The sequence below is a fragment of the Ornithorhynchus anatinus genome, chromosome X2, assembly GCF_004115215.2.
Source record: "Ornithorhynchus anatinus isolate Pmale09 chromosome X2, mOrnAna1.pri.v4, whole genome shotgun sequence".
In the NCBI taxonomy this organism is placed as follows: domain Eukaryota; kingdom Metazoa; phylum Chordata; class Mammalia; order Monotremata; family Ornithorhynchidae; genus Ornithorhynchus; species Ornithorhynchus anatinus.
This window is the reverse complement of record NC_041750.1, coordinates 924756-950344: the sequence shown is the minus strand read 5'-3', so window position 1 is coordinate 950344 and position 25589 is coordinate 924756. Positions and strand designations below refer to the sequence as shown.

Below are 25589 nucleotides of genomic sequence, written 5' to 3'. Positions count from 1 at the left end.
CGCTGCATCCCCAGAAGAGGTTCGTTCGAAGAGGGCAGGGCCACCCCTCTCAGCCAGGATCCAGCAGTTACAGAAACAGGAGGGCCCAGATGGGGACAGGGAAGGGCTGAGGCAAGTGGGAAATGGAGAGAGGAAAGAGAGACCCCTCTCCCCTCAAACTTTCCTGGACATGGAGCTACTTTCCCTCCTGTCAGGTGGTTACCATGTTTATTCTGCGCTCACTCTTTGCCAAGCACTTTGCTCAGCAGCGGGTAGATGCCAAACTATCAGATTGTATATAGTCCTTCTCCCACTTGGAACTCCTTGTCTAAGAGGGAAAGGGAGCAGGAAAAGGGAGCCTTGGGCTGTGGGAAGTCAGGCTGAGCCTGAGAAGGAAGAGCCTGGGAGTCAAGACATCTGGGTTATAATCCTGGCTCTGCTACTTATTTTCCGTGTGACCTTAGGCAAGTCGTTTACCTGCCATGGGCCTCAGTTTCCTCCTCTGTCAAATGGGCATTCAACACTCGCTCTTTCCCTTAGGCTGTGAGTTCCCTGTGGGATAGAGACTGTGTCCAGCCTGATTATCCTGTTTCTGCCCCAATGCTTGGCACACAGAAGGCACTTAAATAGCATTTTTATTATTATTATTATTATTAGCACAGTGCTTGGCACAAAGCAAGTACTTAAAAATACCGGTTATCATTACAGTTATTAGTCTTACCATGGGAGGAAAGAGCAGGTCGGGGGTGGGAAGACAGAGATGGTCAGAGACTCCACCAAGATCCTCAGAGACCACAAATCCCAGCATCCTTGTGGCGACTCATACCAGTGCCCTGCCCCTTATGGGAGGGAGCACAGGATGGCAGAGGTCAGGGAATGAAATCTTCAGAATCTGCCCCTTCCTCTCCACCATGCTGGGCCAAACACTTGTAGCCTTCTTGCTAACCTCCCTGCCTGCAGCCTCATCACTCTGCACATCAAGCACTAACTGCAGAACATCGCCTTTAAGGTTATCAACCGGCTTTTTCCCCACTACTTATCCTCCCTCCTCTCCCACAGCACATGAGCTGACAAGGTGCCCTGCACTCATTTCTCACCCCCATTCCCACCTAGAACTCCCTCTTCATACCTGGCCGACCACTATTCTCCCATTAATCAATCAATCCATCAATCAATTGGATTCATTAAATTTATGGTGTTTGTTAATAACAAAGTTAAGCACTGTACTAAGCACTGGGGTAGATATGAGCTAATCAGGCTGGACACAATGAGATATCCCATGTGGGGTTCACAGTCTTAAACCCCATTTTACAGATGAGGTACTTGAAGGATAGAGAAGTGAAGCTAATTGCCCAAAGTCACACAGCAGACAAGTGACGAAGCCAAAATTAAAACCCTGGTCCTCTGACTCCCAGACCTGTGCTCTTTCCACAAGGCCGCACTGCTTCTTTTTATTGAGGGTCTACTGTGTGCAGAGCACTGTACTGACTGCTTGGGAGGATACGATAGTTTGTAGACTCCATTCAAAGCATATAGATCCCCTTGTATCTACACCAGCAAATAATGCAGTGCTTGGCACACAGTAAGCACTTCACAGATATCACCAGGAGCAAACTGGGAATCATTTGATCCAGATGATTCATGCTCAGAAATACAGACTTTAGCAGCCTCCTCAGTGACGGGATCTTGGGGTGAGGGATTTAAGAACTACACTCTGTCAGGGAGGGCCCAGCCTACAGAAAGCTCAGGAGCCTGAAGAAGAATGACTGGCTCTGACTTTTCCAAGTCCCACTGCTGCAGGCTTGGGGAAGTGAGGGGAAAGAAATTTGGAGACTCTAACTTTGGTCCCAGAGTAACAGTGTGGAGGAAGTCTCCCTTAGTAGACCCCACACCACCTGGTCTCCTTCAGCCTTGGACTGAGAGGAAAGATTTGAAGCGTCATGGCCTAGCAGAAAGAGCCTGGGCCTTGGGAGTCAAAAGACCTGGGATAAAATTGTCTTCCCCTGCAGGGAATGTGTCCATTTATTGTTGTATTGTCATCTCCCTAGTGCTTAGTACAATGCTTTGCACATAGAAAGTGCTCAATAAATAAGATTGAATGAGCAAATGAATATAATCCTGGCTCTGACTTTCACCTGATGGGTGACCTTGGACAAATCACTTACCTTCTCTGTGCCTGTTTTCTCATCTGTAAAATGCAGATTAAATCCCTGTTCTCCCTCCCCCTAAAACTGTGAGCCCAGTGTGAGACAGGGCCTGGGCCCAACCTGATTATCTTGTACCTACCTTAGTGTTTACCACAGCGCTTGGCTCATAGGAAGTGCATAACAAGTGTCACCATTATTAATCAATCAATCAGGCATTATAATGCGGGGAGGGGGAGGAGGGGGCATATCTCTAAAGGAACCTAGACAGAAGGGTGAGTAACATATCTGAAAGAATTATTGCCTATCTTTGGTTCATCCCCTCTTGGTCATGTGACACTCTCCCACCCATAGATTAGAATTAGTAGACATGAACCCTGTTCTCGAGGAGTTTATAATCTATTCTATGCAGAGCACTGTTCTGAGCACTTAAGGGAGTATAGTAGAGATTGGAAAAGCACAGTAGAGCTATCTGATCCATTTGAACTATTTCCTGTTCTGTCAGTCTTCCTCCTGCTTTCATTATTTGTAAACAATTAGGTGTCCTCCATTAGACTGTAAACTCCTTGAGGGCAGGAACCATCTCTGTTTTGTATTTCCCGAGTTCTGAGTCCTCGATTCTTCCTCACCTCATCCCTTTGAGATAGAGATCAAACTGGTCTCTTGCCTCCTTGAAAACCCTCCCCTGGCTTCCCATGTCCCTCCCTCTCATCAACAAAACTTCCTCCAACAAGCCTTCCCTGGTTAATTCCTGGTACTTATTTACCCACCCTGATCACTTTATTCAGATGCTAATCAATTGCACTTTCAATTACTTTGATTACTCTTTTTGTGTGTCTTTCTCCCCTAGTGTACGCAGGCAACCAGTCCCTTCTGTTCTGCACTTTCAAGCGCTTAGTACAGTGCTCTGCACACAGTAAGCGCTCAATAAATATGACTGAAATACGATTGAATGAAGTGCTTGGTACACGGGTGTCCAATAAATATTTCTACTGCATCTATTACTACTATTACTTGTAGTAATAGTAGTATTTGATGATGATAATATTTGTTAAACACTTACTATGTGCTAAGCACTGTTCTAGGCCCTGGAGTAGATACAGAGTAATCAGGTTATCTCACATGGAGCTCACAGTCTTAATCCTTTTACAGATGAGGTAACGGAGGCACAGAGAGCTCGAGTGGCTTGCCCAAGGTCACACAGTAGACAAGTGGCGGAGCCGGAATTAGAACCTACCGTCCTCTGACTCTCAAGCCCTTGCTCTTTCCACTAAGCCACGCTGCTTCTCCGATGATTAAGTATTTATTTATTAAGCACTTACTGCATACTGTGTTGTACTGTGCATTCACTGTACTAAGCACTGGGAGGGAATACACAGATGGGAATTAGACGTGGTCCCTATCTCTAGGGGAGCTCATAGTCTAATATGCTACTAATAATAAGAAAAAGAATTGTGGGTGTTTGTTGAGCATTTACTATGTGCCAAGTCCTGGGGTAAATACAAAATTATCAGCTCCCACAAAGGATCCAGAGTCTGAGTAGGAGGGAGAACAGGTATTGAATAAGCCATTTTGCAGATGAGGGAACTGAGGTGCAGAGACATAAAGTGACTTACTCAAGGACACACAGCAGGCATGTGGCAGATCTGGGATTGGAACCCAGGTCCTTCTGACTTCCAGGCCCGTGCGCTATCCACTAGGCACACTGCTTCTCAAGCAGGATTAAATAGGAAGTTGCCAGGATACATCTGGACGAAGCGGTGGAACAAATCACGCAACACCTAGATATTTCGCTGTGCCAACCGCAGCACCCGTGGGTACAGCTTGGCTGAGGCGAAACATTGGCAGAATTCCCCAGCTCCCGGCCACAGTTACCTTCCAGCGAGGTCTTCGACTTTGGGGGCAATTATCAACAATATATTCGTCCCCATCCCTCCTGCTTCACTATACCAACTCTGCTATATTTTAACCGTCTGCCAACTCCCAAGCGCTTAATTCAGTGCTCTGCATACAGTTAAGAGCTCAATAAATGCAACCGCTTAGTACGTTGTTCCGTGTAATCAAGCAATAAGGTTATTTGATTACAGTACTCGGTCAGTGAACCTGGAAAGAACAGGGGCTTGGGAGTCAGAGATCGTGGCTTCTAATCCCGGCTCTGCTACTGTGTGACTTTGGGCAAGTCACTTAACTTCTCTGTGCTTCAGTTACCTCATCTATGCATTGGGAGTTAAGACTGTGAGCCCCACGTGAGACACCTTGCGTCTACCCCAGCGCTTAGAGCTGTGCTTGGCACATAGTAAGCGCTTAACAAATACCATCATTATTATTATTACTAGACACCACCGACCCGTCGGGCTCCCCTCCCTGTAATACAGGGGGACCCCAAAAGTGAACTGGAAGGGGGGGTTCTGGGGGAAGGATTTTTTTTTAGTATGGCCCCCTTCTCCCCCCGCCCCCCAGGATGTCAACGACCCCGCCCCCCAGGAGGGTGAGAGGTCCGGAAGGAGATGCAGACCGAAGACGCGGGCGCCCCTCCCCTTTCTAATCCTTTTAGACGTCGATGTGGATTGAGGCGGCTCCCCCAGTCCCGGATGGCGGGAGGCGTCCGTTTGGGGCCTGGTCTCCCCGCCCCCCAAATGTCCTGCGCCCCTACCCGGACCCAGGACACCCCCAAACTGAAGGGCCTTCCCCTCCGGCCCGGCCGGCCACAACTGGCTTCGGCCCAAGCGGGATTCCGGATCTCTTGTTTCCAGCCTGGCCCGTTTAGGGGGGGAAGCGAAGCCCCCTCCCCCGACCCCCCCCCCCGATCTCGGGAATTGTCCGGGAGGAGAGGGAGGAAGAGGAGGGGGAGGGTCTGATTAAAGGAATTTGTCCGGGGCCGTGATTGCATTAGCGGGGCCGCGTCCACACCCTTGGATGTGCGAGGCTGTGCGCTTCGCCCCTCGTCCGCACCCTTTCCTGGTTCTTCACCCCCACCCCCCCGGAGGCCCAAGGGCCACCGGACTCCGGCATGGTCTGCCATTCATGCATTCAATCGTATTTACTGAACGCTCACTGTGTGTAGAGCACCGTACTAAGCGCTTGGAAGGGACAATAGAGAGAGACAATCCCTGCCCAAAACGGTTTTACAGTCTAGAGAGGAGGAGGCAGACATCAAAACAAGTAAACTGGCATAATATAAATAAATAGAAGTATAGGTAAATACATATATACCTCCCGGGGCCTTCTCTCGGGTGGGGCAGCGCTGGGGAAGACAACCCCGGGCCCCGCGCCCAAAAAGTGGGGATTAAGACTGTAAACCCCTCTTGGGGCAACCTGATGATCCTGTAGGTACCCCGGTGCTTGGAACAGTGCTTGGCACATAGTAAGCGCTTAACAAATACCATCATTATTATTATAGGATTCTTGTGGGCCCCAGTCCAGTCTGGAGAGGCGTCCCTGTCCCCCACATCTCTTCTCCTCACCCCTGTATCTCCAAATTTGCCCCCGTTTTCCTCCCGCGTCCAGGCTTGGCTGTCCCTTCGGCCCCACCGTCCCTCTCCCAAACGCTAAGCACAGCGCTTTGCGCGCAGTCTCCCCCCGACCACGTCGCTTCCACCGATTCCCGTGACTGAAGGGTCTAGGGACTGGTGTTTCCCCGAGCCCCCAAAGTCCTTGTCCCCCGAGCCCGACCCCTACAAACACACAAACACACAAAAACCCTCGGCCACATCCGCGTCCTGCCTGAAAAAGGCGGCCGTCACCCACCTTCGAGCCTTCAGTCAATCGTATTTATTGAGCGCTTTCTGTGTGCAGACCACTGTATTAAGCGCTTGGAAAGTACAATTCACCAATAGAGACAATCCCTGCCCACACCGGGCTTACGGAGACCCCTTCGGACGAAGGGGGACACGACCCCTTTCAAGTCCCCTAAACTGTAATTTCTACAGTCGACAGTGGCGGGCAGGGAATGCGTCCGTTAGATGGTCCTCTCCCGAGCGCTTAGTACAGTGCCCCGCCCCCAGTAAGCGCTCATTCATTCATTCAGTCGCATTGATTGAGCGCTTACTGTACGCTTGGGAACTAAAATTCAGCAACAAATAGAAATCATCTCTGCCCACAACGGACTCACAGTCTAGAAACGGGGAGACAAGACACCAAAACAAGTAAGCAGGCATCAGTAGGATGACGGAGCCTCCCCAGGTCGGGACGGCGCTTTCCCTACTGAAAACTCACCTCCTCCAGGAGGCCTTCCCAGACTAAGCCCCCCTTTTCCTCTATTCCTTCTCCCCTCTCCATCGTCCCGACTCCCTCCCTCTGTTCTACCCCCCTCCCCGCCTCACAGAACTTGTGTGTAAATGTACCTATTTATTATTCTACTTATCTTATTAATGTATGCATTTATATGTATATATATAATTCCATTTGTTTATATTGATGCCTGTTTATTCGTTTTGTTTTGTTGTCCGTTTCCCCCCTCTAGACGGCGTACATTCCAAGTGCTTAATATAATGTTCTGCACACAGTAAACGCTCGATAAATACGATTGAATGAGTCCGTTGTTGGGTAGGGATTGTCTCTATTGCCGAATTGTACTTTCCAAGCGCTTAGTACGGTGTTCTGCACAGAGGAAGCGCTCAATAAATACGATTGAATGAACGAATACAGTGCCTTGCACACAGTAAGCGCTTAAGGGAAGCAACTTGGTTTAGGAGAAGGAGCACGGGCTTGGGAGCAGAAGCCACGGGTTCTAATCCCGATTCCGCCACTTGTCAGTTGTGTGACTCTGGCCAAACCGCTTCGCTTCTCTGTGCCTCGGTTGCCTCATCTGTTAAGTGGGGATGAAGACTGTGAGCCCCACGTGGACCAACCTGATGATCTTGTAATAATAATAATAATAATGATGATGGCGTTTGTTAAGGTCTTACTCTGTGCCGAGCACTGTTCTAAGCGCTGGGGAGGGTACAAGGTGATCAGGTTGGCCCACGCGTGGGGCTCACAGTCTTTTACAGATTTTACATTTTACAGATGAGGTGAGTGAAGTACGGAGAAGTTAAGCGAACTTGCCCAGAGTCACACAATTGACAATCGGTGGAGCCGGGATTAGAACCCATACTCCCAGCGCTTAGAACAGTGCTGGGCACAGAGTAAGCGCTTTTAACAAACACCCTCATCGTGAGTGTTAACCTTCACTCACTCGACGGTAGTTATCGAGGGCTCAGTGCGGGCGGGCCGTTGTGGTAAGCGGGTGATGGGAGGATTATAAGAGGGTGGACGGAGAGAGAGAGGGGGGTGGTCGCGGCGCGAATCTTACCGAGGCTGGGGTGGCGGGCGGCGGGGTTGGGGGCGGCCCTGGCGGGGAGGCTGTGCAGGACCGATCCGTCGAAGGGGGCGGCGGGACCCCAAGAGGCGCCCACGTCGGCGGCCATGTAGGCGTAGGGGCCGCCGTAGGAGGTCCCGGGGAAAGAGGACCGGCCGTAGGGCTCCCGGCCGCCCAGCCCCGCAGCCCCGGCCCCGACGGCCCCGACGGCCCCGGCCGGTCCTGCCCCGTAGACGGCGGCGGCGGCGGCGGCCTCCCTGGCGGCGGCGGCGGCGGCGGCGGCGGCTGCTGCCAGGGGTCCGGGGGGCGCTGGAAAGGAAAGCCTCGGGGAGGCCGGCGGAGGCGTGTAGGCCGCCCCGTCGGGGCCCGGCTGTCCCCAGCCCGGGAGGCTCCCCTGCGGCGTCCCGGGCCCGGCCCCGGGCGGCCCCCCGGCCCCGGCCAGGTAGGGCAGGTCCAGCACGGAGGTGGGCATCCGCGGCGTGGGCACGAAGACGGGAGGGGAGGGGGCGGCCCCGGGAGCCGTCGGGGCCGGGGCGGCGGGCAGGAAAGCCCCGGGACTGTCCGGCTGGTAGGAGCCCGTCGGGGGGCCGTGTCCGGAGCCGGCGGACAGGCTCGGGTACATAGCCGGGGGTCGCCCCCGGCCCCCCGGGATCGGGGCTGGGCAGGGGGCGGGCCGGGGGCGGGGAGGCCGGGGGCGTCTCTGTCAGCCGTCGGTGGGCGCCGGGGCCGGTCCCGGGTCCGGAGGGCGAGCGGCCTGGTCCGGCGTCCGCGGGGTCGGGGGCCTGTCCCGCCGCTGCTGCCGCTGGGCCGGAGGCTGTGGGTGCGGGGCCGGCCGTGCCCTCCGCCCCGGGAGATTTAAGCCCCGCGAGTCTCCTCCCCTTCTCGCCGCCGCCTTCCTCCACCTAGTCACCGGCGGGGAAGAAACGGGGGGCAGGGGTCACCCCGAGGTCCCCGACAATCCAGCGACCTCCCGCCTCCGCCAGCGGACCCCTCCTCCCTAAATATAAATTTGGGTTTGGTTGGGATTTGGTTTTTTTAAATCCCCTCCCCCTGGCCCGACTCATCAGAAGTCCCCCCCTCCCCGCGACCCCCGACCGGCCAGAGACGGTCGGTTGGCCTTTGAATTGCTAATGGACCAAGGCCCAGCGGCCTCCCGGTCTGGGGAAAGGGAGGGGCAGGGTGGGGCAGGGGGACTGGAATTGGGGGAGGAGGGGAGGGGAGAGGAGGGGGGATACCTTTCCCCGACTCTCTCTCCCCGGGGTCGAAGGGCGGGGTGGGGTCAGGTCCACGGCCTCGGGCGGAATATCCGACCGGAAGGGAAGCGGGGGAGGCCAGCCCGTCTACACCGCCCACCCTCCCTTCCGCCTCACCTCGACTCGCTCCCTTTGCTCTCCCGTCCCCCGCCCTACATGTACATATCTATAATTCGATTTATTTATATTGATGCCTGTCTACTTGTTTTGCTGTCTGTCTGTCTCCCCCCTTCTGGTCTGCGAGCCCGTTGTTGGGGAGGGATTGTCTCCATCTGTTGCCCAATTGTACATTCCAACCGCCTCCTACAGGGCCCTGCACATAGTAAGCGCTCAATGAGTACGATTGAATGAATGGATGAATGAATTGTACTTTCCAAGCGCTTAGTACGGTGGTTTCGATGCCTGTCTACTCGTTTGGATTTGCTGTCTGCCTTCCCCACTTCTGGATTGCGAGCCCGTTGTTGGATAGGCACTGTCTCCATTTGTTGCCCAATTGTACTTTCCAAGCGCTTCGTACAGTGGTCTCGATCCCTGACTACTAGTTTTGTTGTCTGTCTCCCCGCTTCTGGACTGTGAGCCCGTTGTTCGGTAGGGATTGTCTCTTTCTGTTGCCGAATTCTACTTTCCAAGCGCTTAGTACGGTGCTCTGCACCCAGAAAGCGCTCAATAAATACAATGGAATGAATGAATCCTCTGCACAGAGTGAGCGCTCAAAAAAGACGACTGAATTGAATTGAAATTGTTTTGATGTCGCTCCCCCACGTAAACCCGTTGTGGGCAGGGATTATCTCGCTTGATACAGTACTGTACTTTCCAAGCCATTTAGTACACTGCTCTGTGCCCAGGAAGCGCTCAATAAATACGATTGAATGAAATGAATGAGTCGGGGTTTGGCCAGCCGGAACGGCGAGGGGAGTTTTTCCCGTTCCAGACCCCCGTCGAAGCCCCCAGTGGGGGGCGAATCCCATCCCGGGGTTGTGGGGTGCGGGAGAGGGGAAAAGAGATTAAATTCCTGGCCAAGATTGTCAGCCCACGGAGCCGACACTCGGTTCGACGTTATATTTCGCCCTCCCCGTTCGGGTTTTCTTTATCTCGTCCCGTCTTGGGAGGAGGGAGAGACGGAGAGGGGCAGATAGGCCCGGGGGTGGGGAGGGAGCGCTTGGGAAACTAACCGCCCCCCCTCCCCGCAATAATAATAATAATACTTGCCAAGCGCTTGCTTGTCACAAACTAAGCACTTTAACGAATACCATTATTATTATAAGCAAAGTACTGTTCTAAGCGTTGGGGTAGATACAAGTTAATCAGTTTGGACGCAGTCCCTGTCCCACCTGGGGGCCCAAAGTCCCAATCCCCATTATTCGGTTGAGGTAACTGAGGCCCAGAGAAGCTAGGTGACTTGCCCAAGGTCACACAACACTGCGACCCCGCATTCTCCGTGTTTCTATCGACTCCTCGGCCACCGAGGGCGGAGCGGGGTCTCCTGTCCCCACGGTCACCCGTGGACCTTCCCGCCGGTCCCCCTCGGGGAGACTTTTGCCGCGAGGAACCAATCGACCGAGGAAAAAGGGTCGGGGAAACGGGTGATCCTGGATTCGTTAGCAACCGGATTCCTCGAATTCGCGCCCTCTTTCTCTCCGGAATGCGGGGGATCGGGTCTTGTCCCCAGCGATACCCTCTTCTCATGCCTCGGGGAATCGATCACCAGGATCGATCTCTGCTCTTCTCCCTTCACATACACACACACATATACACCTACATATATGTAATAGTAATTATAAAGTACCTCCACTTGCACGGCATCGTATTCCCTATACAACGAACACAAAAAGCAGGGACACGTATGCGGTACTTTGCGGTCACGCACATTTGCCCCAAAATGCGCACTCACCCACTGCCTGTAACTACCGCCATGCCCACAGAATCAGTCAATCGTATTAATTGAGCCTTTAATGTGCTAAGAACACTGTACTTAAGCGTTTGGGAGAGTACAGTATAACAGAGTTGGTACACAGAAAGACAGAGTTAATTTGGCACACACATGGTTTTATAGACCCCCAAGGAATACGATAAATACAGACACACAGACATACACACATATACAATATTAGGTAGACACATTAGGCTATCATTTATATACACGTTTAGAATTATGAACGTGCATTTTCAGCATTATACACATATGGAAGGTGCACACACATCCACAAATATGTACACACGGACACACTTATCTTTGATATAATGCATACATATATAATATATATTTAAAAGTATCCTTTTTGCTTGGAGCAGACATCACTGATGGAGACCGTATATATATCGATATAAAGATTTATATGTATCTATAGGTATATATACACCCCCCCCCTCAGGAAAGATGGATCCTTTCATATATACAAAATACATTATTATTTAAAAACAAGTATACAGACAGGATTATGACCATGGAGACACACACACACAAATACAGGGTATTAGCTAGTGTACTAAAATTGCAGTATAATTTACATGACGTCGTCCTTCCTATTCAGAGAAGACACCACTGACAGTGTGTAGTTCACCTTAAAGAGCTTGTGTGGCTGAAAAGCCCAAGGCGAGTTCCACAGTCCCGACCACACTGGGCACACAAAAAAACTGCCCTTTGTTGTGTTGATGTACTTAAGTGTCTGTAGTTCCTGGTCCTGTTTTCTCTCCTTTGCAGAGAAAACATTTCTAGTAATAGGACCATATAGACATGTCCCTCATACCGTGTTATGTGCACGTATTATTTAAACACACAATTATACGGTATTATATATGGGCAGGCACAAACACACAGTATTATATTTGCACATACTAGAGTGTAATTCACTCAGTATTATTACAAACACTCTGAGCACTACATACCTATGTAAACACACACACATAATATTATGCAAAAGCTTATGTCTCCACAGGCACGAATAATTGCAGGATTATATATGGATAAATCGTGGAGTAATTTGACCCTACCTCAGATATTATATGAACACACTTTCTATATTAAAGGTCCCCAGAGGCACATAGGTGGACGATACTATTTGCCCACGGGCGTTGTTCGTTATTATGTACACAGATAAACGGCATTATGTCCACAAGCATTGTTCGCTGAAAAGTATTAATTAAGCACCTATTGTGTGCAGAACGCTGGACGGTGGGACGGGACAAAATGCAAGTTTCAGAATTAGAGCCCGACCCCGGCTGCGTCTAATTCACACCCATTGTGTGAGTCCCCAAACAGGCGTACAAGCACACACACACACACACACACACACACGTACACCACCACCGACTCGTTCTCTCCCTCCAGTGATAGGACAAATCCAGGACGCCCCAGAGAGTGGCTCGGGCTGGCCCAAAGTAGGGGGGAATTTCTGCTAAATCCTGGCCTGGTCACCCGGGCCAGAAGCTGGTGAGGGTGTGTTTGGGGGCCCGGGGGCCGTCTTTAGGGTCCCCGGCTTCGGGTCCGGGCCCCCACTCCCCGAGATAAAGAGGCCTGGAGAGGGCCAAAGGGCCATCTTGTGCGCTTTCGCTTTCGCGCTTTTCCCCCTGGTCTGACCAACCGTCCTTCCTTCCATCTGTCAGTCACCGGCCCTTGTCCCTTACCGGACCTCACGGGCAGCCCCCGATGCGGGGAAGGGACTCTTTTTCCCTCCCGCACACTCCTTGAAGTCAGTCGGACAGGATCTGGGTTGTAGGATCCCGTGTACACACTTGCCCATACATACACACAACCGTACACTCCGCCTGGGTCCCCTCGCTGTTACAACTGCCCGCACCAAGGCCCGCGCTATAGAAATAGGGAGGGAGATCTCGGGGAGGCAAATTCGAGATCCGAAGAGGAGGGTCCCGATGAGAAGGTGAGGAGGGGGAAACCTGGGAGCACACAAGAGTGTCGCCCCCCGCCCCACAGTGAAGTTCTCCAAATCAGTCAAGTCGGGAGCCACTCTCCCCATAAACAAATATAACTGAGAGGGGAGTCGGGGAGAGGCAGGGGGATTGGGAGATTTCCCCCAATACCTCCCACAGCCGCCCCAAGGCTTGGATTTGTGCATATATGTACGTATTTATTATTCTATTTATTTTATTCATGATGTGTATATAGCTCTAATTCTATTTATAGTGATGCTATTGATGCCTGTTTACTTGTTTTGATGTCTGTCTCCCCCTTCGAGACCTTGAGCCCGTTGTTGGGTAGGGATTGTCTCTATCTGTTGCTGAATTGTACTTTTCAAGCGCTTATTACAGTACTCTGTTCACAGTAAACGCTCAATAAATACGATTAAATGAATGAATAAGGGGAGTTTGGGGGAGTGAGGATGCAAGGCAATGTCTCTGTGGGTGTTATTTTATTTGTGTGTCTCCAGATGTGTGGTTGTGCTGGGTCACCATATGCTTAAGGGTTTCTCCGTGTTTGTCTCTGTTCTCTTGGGGTGTCTCCGTGTGTACCTGTGTTTGTGTGGGAGTAGATCCACGTCCTTATTTTTTTGCAACTCTGTGAGGGTCCCTGTGTTTTTGCTATGACTCAATATCTGTGTTTGTATTCGCGAGGATCTCGGTGTGTCTATGTGTCTTTGTCTGTGCCTGTTTATGTGTCTCTATGTGTCCGTGTGTGTGTGTCCCTGGGTTGGTGTATGAGTTTCAGATATCTCCGTATTTGTGTTTGCCTTTGCGGGTGTCTCCGGGTGTCTGCGGGAAAGGGTTTCCCGTGCGGGCCGGTATGTGTTTGTGTAATTTTATGTGGGTGAGAGTCTGTTTGTGCTTGCGTGACTGTGTGTAAGAGATGTGCGTAAGGAGATTACTGACCCAGGAGTTGCGGGGTGGTGGGGAGGGTCTGACAACTCGGCTCCGCCACTTGCCCACTGTGTGACCTTGGGCAAGCCACTTAACTTTTCTGTACCTCAGTTACCTCATCTGTAAAATGGGGATTAAGACTATGAGCCCCACGTGGGGCAACCTGGTTACCTTTGCATCTACCCCAGTGCTTAGAACAGTGCTTGGCACATAGTAAGCCCTTAACAAATACCATCACTATTATTAGATGGAGTTTTGCCCCGCGGGACTGATATTTCCAGCCCCCTCTCCTTTCCCCCGCGCCCCGGCCCGACCGATCTTTGAGATTGAAGAACCCCAGAAGGGGCTATAAGAAGAGATGGTTGTGCCCCCTTCCAGAGATGGTTCTGCCCGCGTCTGGTGTGGGTACCCTGTCCCATCCGGGGCGAGGGGGTCAGGGGGTCGCTGACAGAACTACCAACCTGTCCGGATCCCACGGTCCCTCGATGGGGATGTCCAAGCGCGCTGGAAGTTCTGCGTCCCGCGTCTTGCCCGCACCGTGCCCGCGGACACTGGGCACCTGGAGGCCGGATCCGGGGCTCGTTCCTGCTGCCCTCCTGGCCGCCTGCCCGTCTGTCTCCGAGCCCGTCCCCCCCTCCCCTCTTTGCCTTTCCCTTCTCCCCCGTCCGGCCACTGGCCCGGGCGCATCACGTGGCGAAAAAGGGGAGGGGGCTAGGGGGCTGGGGTGGGAGGGGGCCAACAGCCATCTGGGGCTCGGGCCTTCCCAAAACAGGCCAGGTCCGGAGGGGCCGGTCCCATGGGGGGCATGGGGGTGAGGGGCGCAGAAGGCCGGGGTAGGGGGCGAAGGGCGGGGGGACGGCGGGGCATTCAGATCGGGTCGTTCTGAGCTTTGATTCTGGTTGCGCAGTTTTGCCTTCTTCATTACATGGGAACCCGGACCTGGGAGTCAGAAAGGTCGTGGGTTCTAATCCCGGATCCGCCACTTGTCTGTTGGGTGACAAGTGGGCCAGTCACTTCTCTGTGATTCAGTTACCTCCTCTCTAACACGGGGATTAAGAGTGTGAGCCCCACGTGGGACGGGGACTGGGTTCAACCTGATTACCTTGTATCTAACAGCGCATAGAACAGTGCTGGGCACTTAATAACAAATACCGTCATTATTATTCTTATCTGTAAAATGGGAATTGAGACTGTGAGCCCCACATGGGACAGGGACTGTGTCCACCTCGATTTGCTTGTATTCACCTCAGCGCTCAATTCAGTACCTGGCATAAAATAAGCGCTTAACAAATACCATCATTATGATTACTATTATCATGGTCATCATTATCATTATAGTTCTTATTAGGATTGCTCTCCTATCCCCCGCCGCCGTTTTCCCTTTCAAGGACTTTGAAGAGGAAGGGAGAGGAGAAACTGAAGGATTTGGGGTGGCACTCCGAGAAACTGGGGGGAGCGTATCGAAGAGCGGACACCTTGAACCCCGCCCGTGGGAGGATTCTCGGGGGACACGAGGAGGGGGAGACTGAGGACATTCGCTCCTTAATTATCCTCCCGCAGCCCCCTGCCCCTCCCCATTCCTTCAACAGAGAAGCAGCGTGGTTTAGTGGAAAGAGCGCGGGCTTGGGAGTCAGAGGACATGGGTTCTAATCCCGGCTCTGCCACATGTCAGCTGTGTGACCTTGGGTAAGTCACCTAACTTCTCTGTGCCTCCGTTCCCTCATCCGTAAAAGGGAGAGCCCCAGTTGGGACCACCTGATGACCTTGTATCTACTCCAGCACTCAGAACAGTGCTTAGCACATATTAAGCGCTTAACAGATACCATTATTATTATTATTCAGTCCTCCGTGCCTCCCCCTCCCAGCCCTCCTCGCCCACTCCACGGGTGGACCCGGCCTGAGAGGGAGGAGGTCTCTCGGGGCTCAGCGTGGGGGATACCCCCGCGAAAGAGACTCCGGTTCTCATTTCTCCCCCTCTCCTCTCCCCCTGCAGAGATCCGGCCGTGGATTTTGCGCGCCCGTGGGAGGAAGGGAGGGCCGCGGGGCGGGGTTTCTCGGACAGAGGGAGAGACCCACCGACAGATCCGAAGGTCCACAGGGTCATTCCGAGGGGCCGGGGTCCCGATCCCCCTGTTCGGACCGAGCCAGGCCCTGATGTTCGCTTTCCATTCGCTTCCCTCCCCCTGCTTTGGCACTTGCCGGTTTGGGGAGGGGGACGGGTGGTCAGTGCGCAAAGCAGGCTAGACCAAGGGGAACGGTGGAAGGGATATTCCTTCATTCATTCCTTCATTCAATCGTCTTTACTGTGTGCAGAGCACTGTACTAAGCGCTTGTCTGGATATCTGGAGAGGCACCCCATTTTCCCCAGACAGCAAACTCCACGGCTCGTCCGGTAGGACCCGGGCTCCGACGGTGCCTACGTTTTCAAAGGAATCGGATTGTCCCAACCCACTTCCAGCCTCCACGGAGGGAGGGGGTTGCACTAAGGTGTAGACGGGATCCCGAGGCGGAGAATTCCCAACCCTGGAGAAGTTGGGGAGGGGGAGAGGGGTCACGCTGAGAATAGGGAGAAGCCGGTCCTCCGTGGGTGGTTTTGGGATGTGCGGGAGAGGGGAAGGATGGGGCAGGGGCAGTTTATCCAGCTTGGGCCCCCCCCCCACCCACCCAGGGTCGCCTTCTCCACGACCTCCAGGCCAGGGCGAATCAAAGCGAACCGATGGAGCCGAAGGCTTGCGCATTCCCTCTGAATCCCGCGTGGAACGACGAACCCCCCGAAGCCAAAAAGCGGCTTCATCCAGGGTGACTTTTCCAGCGTCTTCTAGTCCGCCCCGTTTTTCGGTTCTGCCGGGTTCCGTTTTCCAAGGCTTTTTAGTCCGGTCCTATTGAACCGCTTTGTCCCGGATCGCGTTCCCCCGGAGTGGGTGGGGGTCCCGTTATAGTCAACCGTGCTATGCTCGAGTTTATTGTGGGTCTTCTGAGCCAGACTGGTTTGGGTGGTTGAATGGAGGGCTAATCTTTTACGTTCTACTTCTGGATCTTGTTCCTTTTATATTATACCGGACTGGGTTCTATCTATTTCATTATTCAGAGTTATAGTCTATTGTGATACTGAGTTTTTTGATGGTATTTATTAAGCACTTACTATGTTTCCAGCACTATATCGGAGTAGATACAAGATAATCAGGTCATGTCGAATTCGACTGTACGGTGACGAGTTCTAGTGCATCGAGTTCTATTGGGTCGGGTTTTATTCCGTGATAATTTACAGCTCCGTGTGTGATCTATTACACTACACAGAGTTCGTTCATTCATTCATTCAGTCGTATTTATTGAGCGTTTACGGTGTGCAGAACACTGTACTAAGCGCTTGGAAAGTACAATTCAGCAACAAAGTGAGACAATCCCTGCCCATAACGGGCTCACAGTCTAGAAGCGGGGAGACAGACATCAAAACAAGTAAACAGGTATGAATAGCAACAATATAAATAAATCGAATTATATATACGTGTCAGAACAAGTAAATCAGGCATTAATGTAAATAAATAGAATTATAGATATGTATTTATACACACAAGTGCTGAGTTACGTCCTACTGTGATAGTGTTACGTTGCATTTGGCTCTATAGTTTTGCTTTCTGCAAAACTCTTCCCTTCTGGTCTATTGACCCAGGGCCGGGAGCATTCAGGGGTATTGCTGTGTAATTCTCACGCTGTGTTGATGGGTCTCCCCCTGCATCTTCCCCACCCCCATCCGTGCCCCCCAACTTACCTCACCGCTTGGGTCCTGGCCGGGGTCAGCAGTGACCGAGAGCCGGGATAATTGTGATATTCATTAAACACTTACTATGCGCCAAAGCGCTGGGTTAAATACAACACCGTCAGCTCTATCGCGGTCCCTGTCCCGCCCGGGGCTCCTCGTCTGAGAGGGAGGAAGGACAGGGAAGAGAGTCGGGGAGACCCCCGCGTGTGAGACGGGTTCTAATAATAATAATCATTGTTATGGTATTTAAGCGCTTTCTATGTGCCAAGCACGGTTCTAAGCTCTGGGGTAGATGCAGGGTAATCAGGTTGTCCCAAATGGGGCTCACAGTTTTAGCCCCCATTTTACAGATGAGGTAACTGAGGCACAGAGAAATTAAGTGATTTGCCCAAGGTCGCACAGCAGACAAACGTGGCTTAGTGGAAAGAGCCCGGGCTTGGGAGTCAGAGGTCGTGGGTTCTAATCCCGCCTCCGCCACTTATCAGTTGTGTGATGTGGGGCAAGTCACTTCACTTCTCTGTGCCTCAGTTACCTCATCTGTAAAATGGAGACGAAGACTGTGAGAGCCACGTGGGACAACCTGATTACCTTGTATCTACCCCAGCGCTTAGGAGAGTGCTTGGCACATAGTAAGCGCTGAACAAATAACATAATTATTATTATCAAGTGGCGGAGCGGGGATTAAAACCCTGATCCTCTGACTCCCAAGCCTCGCTGCTTCTCTACCGCGTTCAGATGGATAAGCAGGGGGCAAATCTGTGCCCGACTGGGGGGCCCGCTCTCGGCAACAGACACGCATCCTCCGCCGGCTGCTCCGCTTCCAAACCGGAGAGCTCCAGCGTGCGTTACTCCGGGAGCGCTCACTATACTCCACTATACCGCGCCCCGGAGCATCGGAACGGGTGACATTGGCCTACTGGAGTCACTCAGACTATTTGGCGGAGGCAGCTGGGGGGAGATGGATCAGGGAGGCAGATGGCTCTTTGTGCCCTTGGGGCGCCGGGTAAAAAGCGCTCAGCACACACAAGAGGCGCTCAGCAAATACCACTAATCGGCCCTCGCGCTAGGCGGACCCGCGACGCGAGGTTTATTAAGGCGGCTGAGTCGCGGGATTAGGGAAGGTGGCGAGGGAGAGTTTTTAACGCATCCCTGGAGCGCTCTCTTGCGATGCCAGGGAGGGTTTTAGCGGTGACTTTAGCGGTTTTTCAGTGCGGGTGATTTTGGTTTGGGGACAAATTTAAGGACGGATTTCGAGAGAGTGGGGTTATGCGCGAGGCTGGAGTGTGTGAGGGTGCGGGTGCTACGGATGTGTCTATGTGTGTGCCGCTGCGGGGTGGGAGCGTAATAAGAATAATAATAATTATGGTCTGTGGGACTGTGGGCAAGTCACTTAACTTCTCTGTGCCTCAGTTCCCTCATCTGTAAAATGGTGATTAACTGTGAGCCTCCCGGGGGACAACCTGATTACCCTGTATCTACCCCAGCGCTTAGAACGGTGCTCGGCACATACTAAGCGCTTAACAAATACCAACATTATTTTTATGGTATTTGTTAAACGCCTACTATGTGCCAAGCACGGTTCTAAACAATAATAATAATAATAATAATGTTGGTATTTGTTAAGCGCTTACTATGTGCCGAGCACTGTTCTAAACGCTGGGGTAGACATAGGGGAATCGGGTTGTCCCACGTGGGGCTCACAGTCTTAATCCCCATTTTACAGATGAGGGAACTGAGGCACAGAGAAGTGAAGTGACTTGCCCACAGTCACACAGCCGACAAGTGGCAGAGCTGGGATTCGAACTCATGAGCCCTGACTCCAAAGCCCGTGCTCTTCCACTGAGCCACGCTGCTGTATCTAAACGCCGGGGTAGATACAACGTAATCAGGTTGCCCCACGTGGGGCTCGCCCTCTTAATCCCGTTTTACAGATGAGGAAACTGAGGCCCGGGGAAGTTAAGTGGCTCGTCCAAGGTCACACAGCTGACAAGTGGCGGAGAAGGGATTAGAACCCAAGGCCGTGCTGTTGCCACTAAGTCACGCTGCTTCTCCAAGTGTATACTTGTCTGTGATCTCGTTGTGTCCACACGGGCCGAACTGTACTTTCCGGACTCTGGGAGGAGGCCGCGTAGACGCGAAAATACCCCGTGTCTCCTGCCTGAACTCCAGTTGCGTGGACGCGGCGACCGTGGGAGGGGGATCCCCTCTCCTCTGCCCCCCTTCCTCGCGTGACCGAAGCGAGGGTCTAGCGTCCAGTCTCTCCCACGACGGCCAGCCTCGGTTCCCTCTGTCCGGTCGGAGAGATAATAATAATAATGGTGGTATTTGTTAAGCGCTTACTATGTGCAGAGCACTGTTCTAAGCGCCGGGGGAGATACAGGGTAATCAGGTGGTCCCACATGAGGCTCACAGTCTTTACCCCCATTTTACACATGAGGTAACTGAGGCACAGAGAAGTTAAGTGATTTGCCCACAGTCACACAGCTGACAAGTGGCAGAGCGGGGATTCGAACCCATGACCTCTGACTCCCAAGCCCGTGCTCTTTCCACTGAGCCACGCTGCTTCTCTGGCTTCGGACGCAGGGGGGCTATTACGAGGTCTCATTCATTCCTTCAATCGTATTTATTGAGCGCTTACAGAGCACTGTACTAAGCGCTTGGAAAGTACAGTTCGGCAGCAGAGACCATCCCCACCCAACAACGGGCTCACAGTCCAGGTCCTTCCGACTCCCAGGCAAGTGCTTTTCAACTAGGCGACGTGTGTGCAGAACACTGTACTAAGCACTTGGGAGAGTACGATATAACAATGGGACAGAGTTGGTAGACACGATCCCTGCCCATAACGAGCTCAGAGCCTAGAAGAAAAAATGAAAAGTGCACGGCGCTGGTGGTCAAATGACCCGGGTTTTTGCCTACGATAGGTCACCGAACCTCTCTGGGCCTCAGTTTCCCCCTCCGTAAAATGGAGATACGAACGCCCTCTCGGGGAACCGGCGCTGCGTCCAATCTGACGATCTTGTATCCACCCCAGGGCTTGGCAGAGTGCTTGTCCCACAGTGGGTCGCAAACACCACAGTGATAATAACGACGTTGGGCCTGGGGGTCCGGTGAGGCTGGGAGGGGGAGGGCCAGGGGGTCAGGGTCACTCCGGAGTGCTGGACTTGAGTGGACTTGGGTGGACTCGGCTTGCTGGACTGGGCTGAGGAATGGGTGAAGGAGACCCGGAGCTGGAGAGCCCAGCAAACAGAGAAAAGGTTCCCTGGTTTGGAAGATTAATCCCAGCTCTGCCGCTTGCCTACTGGGTGACCTTGGGCAAGTCACTTCACTTCTTTGTGCCTCAGTTCCCTCGTCTGTAAAATGGGGATTAAGACTGTGAGCCCCAAAGGGGACAGGAATGTGTCCAAACTGATTAACTTGTGTCTAGTCCAACGCTTAGTAGAGTGCCTGACACCTAGTAAGCACTTGACAAATATCATTAAAAAAAATAAAGATTACAGAACGGGTTCCAGACATCCCCTCCCCTGTCCAAGCCTGAGCCTTCTGTCAAACCAATCCCCCTTTCCCTCGCCCCCGTAGTAGTCTGCGATTTGTTTTTTTCTTTTACAGTATTTTGTTAAACGCTTATTATGTGTCAAGCACTTCTCTAATCGCTGGGGCAAATACACATTTATCAGGATGGACATAGTTCCTGTCCCACATGGAGCTCACGGTCTAAGTAGGAGGGTGTAGAACTTAATCCCCGTTTTACAGTTGAGGAAATTGAGACACAGAGAAGTGAAGTGATTTGCCCGAAGTGACACGTCAAGCAATGAGTCGGGATTAGAATCCAGCTCCTCTGACTCCCCGGCCCGGGCTTTTTCCTTTAGGCCACGCTGCTTCCCTGTTCCACCTTGACCCGTGCTCCTCTTGGCTACTGTTCCCCCGTAGCCCGTTTTCAGCAACCCCCCAACGCCCCCCTCTTTCTCTCCAAACCCGTTGTTCCCGTTTCCCCCGCCTGTAACGCCTTCCCCCACAGTTTCACAAAAATACCCGCCTCCGTTTAACCAAACCACGCCCGCTCCTCCCCTGACCGTTGGGATCGATATTCTCACCCTTAATTAACTCGGGTGCATTCAAACCCGTGTGCCTGCACTCCTTCTCCTTTGGACTGTCGTTCCTCAAGGGCAGGGACCGGATCTTCCACTCCCAAGCACCCGGTACGCAGCAGGCGCCCAGTACAGAGCCCTGAACAGAGTGGACACTCAGCACAATGCTCCACACACAGTAGGCACCCAGGACAGCGCTCTGCACACAGTAGGAGCCCAGTACTTAGCTCCGCTGAGAAGCAGAAGAAGGAAAGAGCACAGGCTCGGGAGTCGGAGGTCATGGGTTCTAATCCCGGCTCCACCACTTGTCCGCCGTGTGACTTTGGGCAAGTCACTTCACTTCTCTGGGCCTAAATTACCTCACCTGTAAAATGGGAATTAAGACTGTGAGCCCCACGTGGGACAACCTGATGACCTTGTATCTACCCAGCTTTTAGAAAAGTGCTTGGCATCATTAGTAAGCGCTTAACAAATATCATTATTATTATTATTAGATAACTAATATAGCACGCTGAGTACGCTAAGCATCCAGTACAGTGCTCTGAATCCCTGGCACGGTATACTTGCTCTCCATTGTCCCACCTCCAACCCCGGGCTCACGGGTAGCTAGAAACTACCCCACCACCCAATCCCCCAGATGACAGCTCTTCTCGTCACAGTCCCTCTAAAAAAAAAAAAAATCCCACCTCCTCCAGGAAGTCTTCCGTGCTTACCAGGCTTCCCCTGCCTACCAGGAGTTCAGAGTTTAGAGAGGGAGTTTACATAAGGGATCTGATAATCTTGTATCCGCTTCAGAGCTCAGTACAGTGCTTGGCACAAAATAAGCACCTAACGAAAACCATTTATCAACACCATAGAATAGTATGATAATTATAAAATTAAAATAGATATGGTAGTCACTACTGTAAAATATATTCTATCCTACTTCGTTCTATTATAATGATACTTTATAATATGTCATTTATAATGCTTACAATATAGTGATAATGATAATACTGTGAGCCCGTTATTGGGCAGAGATCGTCTTTATCTGTTGCCAAATTGTACATTCTAAGCGTTTAGTACAGTGTTCTGTACAAAGTAAGTGCTCAATAAATACTATTGAATGAATGAATAATAAATGAGCTGTTTCTGTCCATTCACTTATTGGCTCTGCGGTTGCGTCCGCAGAGAAGCAGCGTGGCTCAGTGGAAAGAGCACGGGCTTTGGAGTCAGAGGTCATGGGTTCGAATTCCGGCTCGGCCACTTGTCAGCTGTGTGACTTTGGGCAAGTCACTTAACTTCTCGGTGCCTCAGTAAAATGGGGATTAAGACTGTGAGCCCCACGGGGGACAACCTGAATGCCCTGTGTCTACCCCAGCGCTTAGAACAGTGCTCGGCACTTAGTAAGCGCTTAACAAATACCAACATTATTAACTGTTTCTTCCTTGGCCCTCGGCCTTGTTCGAGCTTTCCCGATCACTTGTCCATCATCCGTCCCTCTCCCCCAGGCCACCAACTTCCCCCAGGGCAGACAACGTGCGTCTGGGGCCTTCCCCAGCGCCTAGCACAGTGCCTGACCCTCTTTTGAATGGTCGATGGGGTCGACGAAGCAGCGCGGCTCAGTGGAAAGAGCCAGGGCTTGGGAGTCCGAGGTCGTGGGTTCGAATCCCGACTCTGCCACTTGTCAGCTGTGTGACTGTGGGCAAGTCACTTCTCAGTTACTTCATCTGTAAAATGGGGATGAAGACTGTGAGTCTCACGTGGGCCAACCTGATGACCCTCTACCCACCCCAGTGCTTAGAACAGTGCCCTGCACATAGTAAGCGCTTCACGAACACCAACATTATTATAATCCAGAGGACCGGTTTGGAAGGAGGGTCCTGGCTTGCTGAATCGCCTCCCCGTCCCTGGGGGCTTCTCGGGGGCCCCCCCCCACCCTGCCCCCCAGGCTCTGGGTCCCATCCCCTCCTTATCCCGCCCTCCCTTTGACGGATGGCTCCTGGGGGTGGGGGCGGGGGGCGGCCTGTCGGGTTTTTATTGATGAGGCGGCGCTGATGGGGGTCCCGCCCCTAGCCGGAGGGGGGTGGGGGCCGCCGGCGCGGCGCTGCCCGGCCCAGCGCAGACTCCCCGGCGCTACTAGGTCAGCGCCCCGGCTCCCTTTCCCCTCCCTCCCTCCCTCCAGGTCCCCCCAACTCGCCCCGCCCTGGGCTCACCCCGGGAGACCCTCCCTCCCGAGCTGGGCTCGGGGCGGCAGACTCTCCCCTCTCCAATTCCCCCATAATAATTATGGTACTTGTTAAGCGCTCCCTTTGAGCCCAGCACTGTTCTAAGCGCTGGGATAGGTACAAGTTAATCAGGTTGGACACAGTCCCTGTCCCGCATGGGGCTCACACTCTTAATCCCCATTTTACAGAAGAGGGAACTGAGGCCCACAGAAGTTAAGTGACTTGCCCAAGGTTCACACAGCTGACACGTGGCAGAGACAGGATTAGAATTTAGACTGTGAGCCCGTTATTGGGCAGGGATTGTCTCTATCTGTTGCCGAATTGTACATTTTAAGCGCTTAGTACAGTGCTCTGCACATAGTAAGCACCCAATAAATACTATTGAATGAATGAATAGTAAGCGCTCAATAAATACTACTGAATGAACTCAGGTCCTCCTGACTCCCAGGCCCAGGCTCTATCCACTTCTCATTTCTCCTCCTGCCTGCTCCCACTCCCACCACTGCCCCTCTTCTCCTTCTTCCTCCCACCCGTTGGGTGACCTCAGACTGGTCAGAACCTCTCTGGGCCTCAGTTTCTTCATCTGTAAAATAGGGAGAAGGGGCCCTCTCTAGAGGTACAGTGTGGTTTAGTAGATAGAGCGCGGGAGTTAGAAGGATGTGGGTTCTAATTCCAGCCCCACCACTTGTCTCCTATGTGACCTTGGCCCATTCAGCTAATTTCTCTGTGCCTCAGTTACCTCATCTGTAAAGTCGAGATTAAGACTGTGAGCCCCAAGGGATAGGGACTGTGGCCAACCCGATTTGCTTGTATCCACCTTAGCGCTTAGTATAGTAAGCGCTTAACAAATACCACAGTTATTCTACAAGTCCATGGAGTTATTCACCGCTTTCATTATTCCTAATAATAACAATATAATAATTGCGGCCCAGAAAAGTTAAGTGATTTACCCAAGATCACACATCAGACAAGCGGAGGAGTGGGGATTAGAACCCATGACTTTCTGACTCCCAGGCCCGTGCTCTATCCATATACCAGAATGCTGTGCTAGGCACCTGCTGTGAAAGGAGCACTGTAGTGGGTGCCTACTGTGTGCAGAGCTCTGTGCTGGGCGCTTGGAAACCTGCCGAAGAAGAATTTCTCCCTTTGAGGGTTTTGCAGTCGGCTTCAGAAAGGAGCCCGCGACCCCAGGCTTGAATTTTGCCCAGCTGTCAGAGGGACAGGATCGGTATCTTCTGCCACCTCCCGAGAATCAGAGGATCGATTCCAGACCGTAGGATTGGCGAGCCCGGCGACCCTCACCCCAAAGGAGGACTCTCACCCCATCCGGGACCTCGGATCTTAGAGAAGCAGCATGGCTTAGTGAAGAGAGCAGGGCCTTGGGCATCAGAGGACTTGGTTCTAATCCCGGATCCACCACTTGTCTGCTGTGTGACCTTGGGCAAGTCACTTAACTTCTCTGGCCCTCTGTAAAATGGGGATTAGGACTGTGAGCCCCACGCGGGACAACCCAATTACCTTGTATCCTCCCCAGCGTTTAGAAGAGTGCTTGGCACCAAGTAAGCGCCTAACAATGCCATTATTATTATTATCGTTATCTTCCTCAGTAGTCCAGGCAGCTTGGACCGGTCCGGCTCCTCCCCTCTCTCCCCGTGCCCCCACCCGGAGGCGTCTGTCTCCGCTGGGGGAGACAGGGAAGGGGTGACCCGCCTCAGCCCCCAGATCCAGGAGCCTCCCCCCTCAAGTATAATCGCTGCTAAAGGGATTAGCGAGATAAGACCCCAAGTCTTCCAATGGTGCTTGGCGTGAGGTCACCCTCACTCACCCCTCTTCCCCTCTCTCTTACCTTCCCTCCCCCTGCCCCGCCACCCCTCAGGAGGACAGGGATTGTGAGGCTGACCGCCAGCTACCCTCTGAAGGGGAAAACAGCCCGTCTCACCTTCCAGAAACTCAGCGACAAGGCCTGGACGTGGAGCCTGTCATTATCATCATTAGTAAGAAGATCTTCTTATATCTTCTTATATATTTACTATATGCCAAGCACTGTGCT

The 25589-nt window shown here is 52.5% G+C and overlaps 1 protein-coding gene across 3 annotated transcripts in view; it reads right to left on the bottom strand.

Moving 5' to 3' along the window:
* Positions 1-14112, bottom strand: part of GATA4 (GATA binding protein 4) — a 33081-nt gene extending 18969 nt beyond the window's left edge. For 2 of the 3 annotated variants that reach the window (XR_003755517.1, XM_029053440.1), the window contains exons 1-2: positions 13949-14112; positions 7417-8324 (exon numbers count right to left, since the gene is read on the bottom strand). Coding sequence is in view for 1 of the 3 variants with exons in the window: in XM_029053440.1 (XP_028909273.1) it covers positions 7417-8044 (628 nt within the window). In the remaining 2 variants the exon portion in view is untranslated. The remainder of the gene's footprint in view (positions 1-7416; positions 8325-13948) is intronic. The other variant, XM_029053441.1, reaches the window with a different exon arrangement.
* Between the last annotated feature and the right edge of the window lie 11477 nt (positions 14113-25589).